Source organism: Rutilus rutilus, assembly GCF_951802725.1.
Source record: "Rutilus rutilus genome assembly, chromosome: 17".
In the NCBI taxonomy this organism is placed as follows: domain Eukaryota; kingdom Metazoa; phylum Chordata; class Actinopteri; order Cypriniformes; family Leuciscidae; genus Rutilus; species Rutilus rutilus.
The window spans coordinates 3,184,423-3,196,581 of NC_140230.1; the positions used below are offsets into that span (position 1 = coordinate 3,184,423).

A 12,159-nucleotide genomic window follows, 5' to 3' on the forward strand; every position below is an offset into this window, starting at 1 on the left:
TAACACTTATACTAATGTTCAGTTATAAGCCATTTATAAGTTATTGGTTAAGGATGAACTAATCACTTACAAAACACGGATATGATACAATTTTATTTAACATCCATATTTCAATGATTTATAAGTGATTAATAATAGAACATCTAATAACTTATTAGCTATCTTTTAACTTATCAACACATTTGTAAATCATTAGGATATATATTTTTGATCATTTATGAATGTATAGTCATGTTTTGTAAATGATTAGTTAATCATAATAACTTATAAATGACTTAACTATAACTGAACTAATAGAATAACTGAACGTTCTTATAGTGTTACGTATATTTGTGTTAACTAAAGTTAACGGTAACACTTTATTTCGATAGTCCACTTTAGACATTCTACTAACTATAAGTAACCTTTCAGCTACATGTCAACTAGCTCTCATTAGAGTATTAGTAGACTGTCTGCTTAATATCTGATAACGCTTTATTTTGTTGCTCCCCCAACAGACTATAATTAAGTAACTTGGCAACTACAAGTCAACTTATTCTACTAACCCGAACCATAACACCTAACCATAACCTAACAGTCTACTGACAGTCTACTAATACTCTAATGAGAGTTAGTTGACATGTAGTTACAACATTACTTATAGTTAGTAGAATGTCTAAAGTGAACTATCGAAATAAAGTGGAACCAAGTTAACAAACTGTAACAAATGTATGTCTCATTGTCAGTTAATGCTAGTCAATGCATTCATTAATAGGGCTGGGTATTGACACAAATTTCACAATTTGATACAATTTTGATTTCGATTCGATTCAATATTGATTATTTTGGATATCAGGTACAATACATGGCAAATTTTCTCAAGGAAAACAAATCTCTTAACTATTATTGTAAACTATGGGAGTCAGTTGTAGCCTATAGGCTTCATTAGCCTACTATAATATTGGTAACAAAAACAGTACAAATTAACTGATTTGTATTAAAATACTTAAATTACACTTTTTTATAATAATAAAGTTATATGAAATATAAACATTTAAATGGTGGCTGTCATAAAAACTTGCCAGATTTATTCAAACATGCATTAAATATTGAAGAACATTAAAAATTATAATGAATATGTAATATGGTGCATATATTTAGCAAAATGCTCCTCTCTAGAGTTAATTTTTCTAGCTTACTAACAAGTTTATGGTCACTGGATATGGTTTTTCTGAGGTAAATGATTGGGCGATTCCATGTGACATGATATGGATTCCTATAAGTTGTACTCTACCTTTTAACACACATTCAGATGCTCATTCATGTTTATTTGGCACTGTAACTGGTGTTATTAATGCGGAAGAGAAGATCATGTGCTTCTCTCGAGCTGAGCCAGAGCGATCTCACGCCACAGCGACAAAACGCTATTTATGGTTTTGAATTTCGTAAGAAAATGGATGTAATTTGAAGTCTGAGACTTTGTTTCATATCAATAGTAACAAAGCACAAAGGTTATTGTGATTTATTGGATGGGATGCGCTACAATGTTGCATTCATTCATCAACTGAAAACAGGATGACTACCCTAATCGATTCTTGGGATTTGAGAATCGATATCGGTTCGTAAAAATGAGAATCGATTAAAATCGAGAAATTGATATTTTTTACCCAGCCCTGTTAATGAATGTTAACGAATGGGACCTTACTGTAAGAGTTTATTATGCATTCAGAAGGCCAAGCAGACACAGCTCAACAAGTCAAACTATCCAAATCATTTGGAAATGACCAAATATTGGTGATTTCAGTGTTCAGCTATCATGTTTGTGAGCCTGCTTGACCACCCAGGGCTGGTTTGAGCTGCTACTACATATCCAGTAATTGACTCTTGTTGTGCAGGTTTGATCAGACTCCAGGAGTTAATCATGGCTCCGTCCAGGTATAACATCCGACTGAAGATCCGGCAGCTCCCGCTGGACACCGCGGACACCAGGCCTCTGCTCAAAGAGATGAAGAGAAGCAGAGAGTTTCGCATTATCTTCGACTGCAGCCACATAATGGCGGCCCAGATCCTCAAGCAAGTGAGTCCACACTCATATCCCACGGTCCCAACTCAAGACTGTTTGAAGTTTCACTCCAGGTCCAGTGAAGCTGTATTGGATTTGGGACCTGACGTTTTAAATGATATATGCTATATGCTTTAGCTGGAGGCAGAATGGAGATTAAACTCCACATACGTGTGAACATCTACAGTGGACCCGATGAACTATTCCCTTTAGCTGTCCTTAAAAATGTGTACATGTTATTGCAAAAACAGAAGGTAACACTTTATTTTACAGTGTCCTTGTTAAATATGTTACATGTACATACCATTGCAATAATAGTACATATAGTACTATAGTACTAGTAATAATAGTACTAACCCTCAACCAAACCCTAACCCTATTGTAAGTACATGTAGTTAATTATTTTTACTCAATACTTAAATATATAATTACACTAATGACACCTTAAAATAAAGTGTAACCAAACAGAATATTAAACTAAGTAGCATTTCTAAGCAATTAGGCCATTTTTCTATTGTTTGGCACCCTTAAGAAAGGCCTGCTGGAGTGCATGGCTGTGGATTTACACGTTTTCATTACAGAGCACTTCTTTTTTTTAAGTGACATTTGTAAAAAGAAAGATACCATAAGCGTACATTTGAAATGAGGATAAACAATAGATATGCTGCTGAAAATGAAGAGTACAGTAAAAGTATTTAGTGAAGCTGCTGTAGCTCGAGCATCATATGTGTTTGAAGACGCCATTTGCTTTGATGTTTCTTAGAGAGCCAAACATCAAAGGTCTGAAAGGCAACTAAAGTGTTTCTTAGTTTTGCGTACACGAAGTCTATAGCAGCACAATGAGCCGGATGGTAACATGTTCTGAAAGCCCAAAGTACACTTCAGTTTTTTAGACACAGATGCTTGGTTTATGTGTACAGCCAAAATCATATCCTTTCAAATAATGTGTTTGAAGACAAAATGATGATATAGTAATTCATAATGAGATTAAAAAAAAGTATTATGAGATATAAAGATACAATTATGTTAAGTCTGAATAATAAGATAAAGTAAATTATGACAGTCAAAATGATGACATAAATATCATAATTATTATTTTTTTATCTTAATTTGTATCTCATAATTATGTAGAATGTCATAATTTTGACTTTGTATCTCATAATTTCAGATTTCTATCTCATAATTATTACTTAGAATATCATAATTTTGACTTTTTTCCTCATAGTTATGACAGTATCTTATAATTTGAGCTTTTTATATTATAATTATAACTTAGTGTGTTAGACTTTTTTTTTTTTCTCAAAATTATTACTTACAATGTCATAATGTTGACTTTTTTTCTCAATTATGACAGCATCTCATAATTTTGACTTGTTTATCTCATAATTATGACTTAGGATCTCATAATTTCAGATTTCTATCGCATAATTATTACTTAGAATATCATAATTTTGGCTTTTTTCCTCATAGTTATGACAATATCTTATAATTTGAGCTTTTTATATTATAATTATAACTTAGTGTGTCATATGTTGACTTTTTTTCTCAAAATTATTACTTACAATGTCATAATGTTTACTTTTTTTTCTCAATTATGACAGCATCTCATCATTTCGACTTGTTTATCTCATAATTATGACTTTTCCATAATTCTTACAGACTATGCGTGTTTAGAAAAAAAAAAAAAAAAACAGGCCATTCAAGTGTCTAAATACTTTTGTGGGGCCTTCATATAAACACCATTTCTTATCTTTATTAGCCTGAAATATAAATACATTGAGCAAACACCAGGATGTCAAGTAAGAAACTTAAGCAGTGAAGTATTGAAAGAAATCTGTATTTTTATACAGTATGTAGATTTAGGTGGTGCGTTCACAAACTTTATCCTTGCAACACGATACCAGCGTGTCTGAAATCAGCGCATCTGCTCTGGAGAATGCTGACCTCGGGTCAAACGGGGACTGAATACGTGTTTCATGTGTTTATATCTCAGAGAAATCCCTCTCCAAGCAGAACTTTTTTTCACAGTGTCTCGAGATGTTACTTTGCGCTTCGTTTCATTCAGCTTTGACACCCCTGCATATCTCTTCCAGGTTTAACTTGTAGGCGCTGTATTATTTCGCATTTGGTCATATGAAAAAGTTGTGTGATTCTCTGTGTCCCGAGTCCTGTTAATAAGCTTATTCGTGCGGTCACCTGTCTGAAACCTGTCTGAGGCTCGTTCTTCTCTGTCAGCTTCTCCTGAACTTCTGTCGCGCATGTTCTCCCCCTCAGGCCAGAGAGAAAGTGGAAATGCAATCGGACACAGAGTCTGTCTGAGACGTCTGTGGGCTAAATCCCAGGAGTCTTTAAAAGGCGGTGTGTGTGTGTGTGTGTGTGTGTGTGTGAGGGACTGGGGAATATAGAAAGTACAGGCACAGACATAGAGGGGGTTTATTTCTGCAGCCCATTGTAGGAAATGAAACAGTTTCTGACTTCTCCACAAACTTACGGTGTAGAAGAGGGAAAAAGTTCATGCATAACCTTGGGTTTTCCTCGTGGCAGATTGCATAATTAAAGCAGACATATGAACACCAAGGGAACAGTGAGCATTTGTATGAACATGTATTGGGAGGAGCTGTGACCAATAGGCCTGTATAAAACAATCATTAGGGCCCTATGATTTCCACGATGCGGAAAACTCCAGCCATAAAACTGGAATTGATTGTATAGTATAGTTTGGACAAATTTGGATGAATACATAAAAAAAAGGGCTGTACATGTACTCAAATGGTGATATGGACTAGTGTCTTTGCACTAATCGAGTCTCGGGTCTGACTGTTCTGCGTATTCGTCTACTACACACACATCATGAAGACGTGAAGTTCATCTTCAGAGCTCACGAGCATTTCATCGTTTCATTTGATAAAACTGTCATCAGATGCACTGAGAAACTCAAAGGGCTTCACTACAAACCACCGAAATATAAGACTTGAAGAAATTATAACAGAAATGCATTACTATTGTAAAGTAGAATGCACTTTGCAAAGGTATTTAAAATATGTTTTTTAAGGATATCACACAATATCACTCATTTTCATCCATCATATGGCAGTGTTATTTAAAAAAAAAATTAATAGATTTTTCTTTTACATTTTTTTTTAGTTTTATAAATTCAATTCATTACACATACTTTTATTATTATTTTTATTATTCAAATTTGATTAAAGCCGTGAAGTTACCTTTCGATGCAGCCTTAGAGAGTGTTCTAAGTAGTTTAGATGGCAATATTCGCTGAACGCCATCGTGTACACATAAATCTCTGACCCATCGTCTTCTTCCTCGTCGAATTTCTGTCGCTCTACATACGTCATCTGGTATAATTGAAACGATTGGCTATGAGCTACGTACAGGCGCATTTGATAGACATTCATAGCGCCCAATAAACGGCTCTGGGCATTCGTAAACCACGCCTCAAATACGAGAAAATGACCATGTGGTTCCCAGACCCAGACGTTAGCCAGGCTATGGAAACTGGGTAAAAAAAAAGTAATTAAATTTGAGGGAAAAATCAAATGGATTTCATAGGGCCCTACAGGAAAATAATAATAATAAAAAAATAATAATAATTCTCATCTTCATGTCGTTAAACTCCATGTGATCTTTCCGTCGAATGTCCTCATTCACTTCAATTTTATGCAGAAGATAAATATTCTTCAACTTCTGTGTTTAACAGAAGAAAGTAAGTCGTATTGGGAAGAGCACAAGGGTGACAGAATTTTTTTGAAGTATACCTTCACTTGTAAAACAATGAAATGATCAATAAGTTATGACAACATATGTTTTTACATTGTTTCAACTCATCAAAATAAGTTCACCTTTTTTATTTTAGTTTTAAGTTTTTCATTATCCAGTTTAATGTAATTGAAATTGAAATGACTTAAGTAGATTATACTTAAACTTTTTTGTCCAGTGTTGAAAGGCCCTTATCACTATAAGACACTGGCTGTTGTGCCGTATAATAGAAACACAGGCTGAGAGACGTCGAAAGATCGAGAATTGAGCAGTTCTTTATAGTTCCGCTATTCTGATTCAATCTCATTTGTTGTACATTGTTTGTGTTGGCTGCCAACAATGATTGCAAATTACTCTGACATGACATAGTGACCTTTTTCTTTTTCTTTTCCTCCCCCACCCCTCCTCTTCCTCCAGGCCCAGATGATGGGGATGATGACTGAGTACTATCACTACATCTTCACCACTCTGGTAATGTACCGCGGTACTAACAGCAAATTGAATGTCATTTGTTCCTGTGCTGCTCCCACTTTACTTTTTGATGAATGGCTTTTAATTGCAGATGAGCTTTTGGATCCAGTCTGCAATATCAATTTCACTTGACAAAACAGCCTTAATGGAGTTTCCTCCGCCCCGGTGTAAACGTTAGCCCTTCCCTCAAGCTCAAATCAACAAAACGTCTTTGAAAAGCCTCTACAAAGGCAACAAAGTGATTGACAACTGTGCGCTACCTCTGGATTCTGACGTTCATGAAGTTTTAATTGATCCTCATGACGTTTACATTAAAAAGAGAAATCCTTCTGGAAGTGCCAACACAACATCTCTTGAACATGTTTCGGTGCAGTTTTTTAAAACATAGTGAGCCGCTTCACAAAGGCAGCATTGAACCTCAGAAATTAGATACTCAAACATATTCTGTTATTTTAGTGTTTTTTGTTTTATATACTATTATTGAATTCATTAATCATTTGAATTTGCTTTGATTTTTATATTTTCAACCTTCATTTTCAGTTACATTTTTTTTAAATTTAAAACAAATTCTATATAACATTAATTTTGATGAACATTAACACCATGAAAACTAATCAATTGTGTGTTTTTCATTAGATTATTACAATAATGAAAAATAACTGATCACAAATCTAATGAATTGATCACTGGAAGATGCAAATGAACGTGTATATGTAACTATATAAATACAGCATATTTATTAAATAATAATTTGTTCATATATTTGGGTAGAATTTCTTTACATTAAGTATAACAATAGTGGTGGAACTGTTTGCAGCAAGTATTAACAGATCTTGTTCACACAAAATGCAAATGGTCATAGAAGTTATTCAAAGCGTAAATAGAAGTAAAATGTACACTGCATAATACATATTCATTGCATAATATGTGTGTACTAAAGGTAAAATATATGAGCAATAGTAAGCAGAGTTAGTGTAAATGGCTTTTGGCAACAAGTTTGCCTATTTGCACTTACTGTAAATAGACACTGCCTTTTTTATTTACTCTTAGCATGCAGAGCTGCTGCCAAAGAGATAAATCAAATGTTAGAAAACAAAAACAAATCAGTGCCATTTGTGCCTTTGTTTTTTTGTTTTCTGAAAATACCCAATCAAATTATGCATTCAGATCTAATGGTGCAACGTTTTTGAGCCAAGTAGATTTTATATGCAACTTCAACAAACAAATAAGTATATGTATTTTTGTAAAAGTAAAACATGCTTGATGCTGTAGCCGAAATCACCATTAAAATATACATTTTTACATATATTTAACATCATGTTTTCTAATTAGTAACAGAGGCTTGGACACATGTTTTGAACTAGCGATGGAAGATCTTTTTTCTGAATCCCTGGAGTAAGAAAGTAGCTCAACAATTCCCACATGAGGGTTTTTGGGACAGCTCTTGGATTTTCTTTACCTCTTTACATTTTTGTGTAACCACAATAATCACACTGGGATCATGACACTCTTCCTGGTGTGAGATTGAGTCTGGATTTGAACCCAGTTCTGTGTTCATGCCGTGTCTTTCTAGGCGAACAACACTATCCTGTGGGAATGAAATACTGATAGTATTGTTGTTATTTTATCATTCCCGACAATATTATTAATTCTGATTCAGATGATCTACTAATTCAAGAAAAGTCAACAGTGATGTATTTAAGATAATAGTTCATAATTCCTGTTTCCGCACCTCTAAAAAGTCTTTAAGACCTAATTCATCTATTAAGGCACTTCGGTCAATTTTTGACTGTAACAGCGTGTCTTAAAGGAGTAGTTCACTTCAGAATTAAGCGTCCACCACCCCACGTCATCCTAGATGTTCATGTCTTTCTTTCTTCAGTCGAAAAGATATTAAGGTTTTTGAGGAAAACCTTCTAGGATTTCTCTCCATATGTGACCCTGGATCACGTCACCAGTCTCGAGTCGCACGGGTATATCTGTGGCAATAGCCAACACTGTATGGGTCAAAATGATAGTTTTTTCTTTTATGCCAAAAATCATTAGGATATTAAGTAAAGATCATGTTTCATGAAGATATTTTGTAAATTTCCTGCCATAAATATATAAAACATTTATTTCTGTGAGTGAATGCAGCACAATCGTGAACATAAATGCACAACTTTAAAGGAGATTTTCTCAATGTTTCCATTTTTTTGCACTCTCAGATTCCAGATTTTCAATAGTTGTATCTCTGCCAAATATTGTCCTATCCTAACAAACCACACATCAATGGAAAGCTACACGATCCCAGCAGAGGAATAAGAGTCTTATCTACACAAACCATCGGTCACAACAAAAATAAACATTTATATACTTTTTAATCACAAATGCTCGTCTTGCAATAGCTCTGCGATACGCCACGCATTACGCAATCAGGTAAGGTCACACGTGTTCCGGTTTATATATGTAAGGTAGGGCAAAAACCTCAAATCGTGACGCTAACCACGAGGCTATCGGCGCTGACAGGAACCTGACATATTTGTCATATTATTGAATATTTATCAAGTTCAATCAATCAAACTGTGTTTTTAATATAAGGGGAGTTGCCCAGTGTGTTTTGGTGTTGCCAAGCAATGATGTTTGCTAAGACTCCATCATCTGAGACATAATAAAACGAACAATGCGGCTATTCACATAATGGTATATTTTTTTTACAATAATCCAATTAAAATTCAGCTACATTCAAAGCATTTGAGCATCAATCATGGCTAATACACTAATGCCGCATTGATACAGTAAAACATTAAGATAGAACCCATTAAAACAGACTTCCATTCACATTTAAGCAGAAATCTATTGTGTTACAGCTCAGAAAGTGGTGTTTCTTGGGGCAAGGCTTTTTCTGCATGTGCTTTTCCTGCTCCTCTTCCAGCAGCTCCAGCCCCACAGGGTGTTAATGAAATAGTCTATTATGTTCTACTACATCTCTTTTCCGCCCCCACCTTCCCAACATGTTTGGCAATATGTAGGATGGTACAAGAAACGGAGTGACTGTTCTCAGAATAACACTCCAGACACTAGCATGCGTACAGTGTGGGTGTGTGTTAGTATTGTTCTAGAGCGTTAATTAGCCTCGGCGCATTACGGGACGTCCTTTCAATGAACATGGTCTTGCTCATTTTGCCTTTCATTCTCAGCTTTACAGAACCCTGTGTTAGATGGCCGTGCCTTCTCGCTATCGCTTTGACCTCCGACGAAAAGATCTCGATTAATTTACACTTAATCTTAATGCTATTTTCCACCCCAGCAATTTAATTGTCAGACTATTTCATCCAACGTCATTGCTTTGAGAATGTGAAATTCGGGTTCTTTTTTGAAGAATCCACACTTTAAAAAATCATTGAATGCCCAGACACAGTAATGCATTTCAGAGCGGTGTGAAGTGTTTACGGTTCAATTCGCTGGATGGGAGCAATGAAGACAGGATTACAGAGCAAATAACTATTTCAATCAGCTATTGTGCGGATGACTCCTGGCTCACTGTCTATGATATCAAACACGCTGGCAAAGAGGTGTACGTCCTACTATGCTTCATCTGGATGTACCCAGGCGGCCTGGAAAAGCATGGTATTATCCTTAATCTCTTTTATTTTTGCTCTGTCTATCTTCTTTTCACCCCCCCTCTCTATCTCCTGCTTTTATTAAGGGACAAAGAGACAAGAAGCCTCTCGCCCAGCAACAATGAAGCTCGATTCAGGACGGTTAAATGATATCTTTTCTCTCTCTCGCTCTTCCTCTAGGATCTCATGGCCATAAACCTGGAGCCGTACCGCTTCTGTGGCGTCAATATGACCGGCTTCCGCATCCTAAACGTGGAAAATCCTCAGGTTGCCACTATTGTGGAGAAGTGGTCCCTTGAGAAGCAGATTCCCCCCAAACCAGACTCCGGTCTCCTGGAAGGGATCATGACGGTATGCTTCCATTTTCTCCCTGAATGTCACTGCCAGCTAACCACAAATTAAATGCCAAATTAAACAATGACACAAAAGCTTGGAATAGTTTCACTGTATCCAATCGAATCCATAGCCACAGTTATTCAGTTAATCCATAGTCTTAAAAATAACCTTTATAGGAGCTATTTCTTCCTTAATGTATTCCAAGACTGAACTGTTTCAGATGGATTAGGTGTCTGTAATAAAAATAAGTACCATGGTCGAAAGCAATATGCTGATACTCGAATACAGTATCTACTTTTTGGCTAGGTAATAGATTGCAGCAGTTCTGATTTAATCATCCCATACGCTGCCATTGTTGAATACCATAATATCATAAAGACTGGTTTCAACCGTATGGCTTCTGTGATTATCTATTAATCTGTTTCACAGTAGTTCAAATACTCCCACACCATGCTGTAGAATTTCTGATTATTTTGATGTAGAGGAGTACTGTTATTATAGGAAAAAAATGCTTTCAGTGCCACCATTTCATTGCTTCCACAGAATGGATTTGTGCTTCATATATACAGTTCATATATCAGTGTTTCCTACAGGATTTTGTGAAACTGGTGGGTGGACCTCGGTAATTTCTAAATCTGGTGCACTTTTGAGAGTTCAAAATTAAGAGCTCCAACCCATATTCAGTGTGCAAATTGAACAAAGAAAAAGTCAGTGCATTGACTTGTATCTGAACTTTAAAGGGGACTCAAACCTCTTTTTAGTTGTGATATAGGGCCCTATCTTGCACCCAGCGCAATTGACTTTGTACACCGACGCATGTATCATTCCTATTTTGCACCCGCGCACAGCGGACTTTTCCCTCCACAGACGCACGTCGGTTAACTAAGAAATACACTTGCGCTCCCCGGGGCGGTTCAGCGCAAAGAGGAGGCGTGTTCCGGCGCAAACGTTCCCTCATGCTATTTTACAGGTTTAGAAAACAATTGCGCCAGTGGCACGTTGCGCATGTTATTCATATGCTAAGGGCGCATGCTTGGCCATAATCAATGTAGCGTGTGCACTTTGATTCTCTCATCTACACACAGACGCAGCAGTTATTTTTGCAAATCATACATTATTACGATAGATAGATAGATAGATAGATAGATAGATAGATAGATAGATAGATAGATAGATAGATAGATAGATAGATAGATAGATAGATAGATAGATAGATAGATAGACATTTTATTATAAAAGCATACATCTAGCTTACACATTTACCCAAATTATCATACGCCTGTTTAACCGAAGTTAATTTGGGTGTGTTTCTCCATCCCCAACGTCCCTGACGAGAACGTCGGTCTCCTCGGCCTTGAACCACTCCTGTCGTGCGCCTGGCAAATCCGCCGTTATAATAGGAATCTGCTTTAGAACAAGCGCGCCTGCTCTTAAAGGGAATGTGAGATGTCGCTCTGATTGGTTTATTTCACGTTACGCCCAAACCACACCTATGAATAATGAAGCTACTTCAGACCAACCCCTTTTAGATTTGCGCCGGGCGCAAGAGTCATTTATCCCGCCGGGAAAATAGCAACAGCGCCAAGACCCGCCCACAAAGTTACTTGCGCTTTGACACTTGCGTTTCAGATCGTTAAAATAGGGCCCTCTGTGTCTCAGTCTACATTACACTACATACTACAACTAATAATAATAATAATAATAAATTATTCATATGACAGTAATAGCCATATATTGTAAAACAAATGCACTAAAAAAAACTAAAAAAAAACTTTCATAATTAGTTTTGTCCTCATTTCTGTACATGCAAGAGACAAACCCGTGAGCTTTTATTTTGACAGAAACTGCAGTCGAGCTTTTATTTTGGTGGAAAACAAGTTTACAAACATGTCTCATTACAAATCTAGTGAAATGCTGTAATCGTCAACTATGCAC

At 36.0% G+C, this 12,159-nt stretch overlaps 1 protein-coding gene across 1 annotated transcript in view; it reads left to right on the plus strand.

The window, feature by feature from the left end:
* The window catches only part of grik3 (glutamate ionotropic receptor kainate type subunit 3), a 155,960-nt gene that overhangs the window by 74,022 nt on the left and 69,779 nt on the right, over positions 1-12,159 (plus strand). The window contains exons 4-6 of the mRNA XM_084386085.1: positions 1,875-2,056; positions 6,233-6,286; positions 10,069-10,239. Of these exons, the coding sequence (XP_084242211.1) occupies positions 1,875-2,056; positions 6,233-6,286; positions 10,069-10,239 (407 nt within the window). The remainder of the gene's footprint in view (positions 1-1,874; positions 2,057-6,232; positions 6,287-10,068; positions 10,240-12,159) is intronic.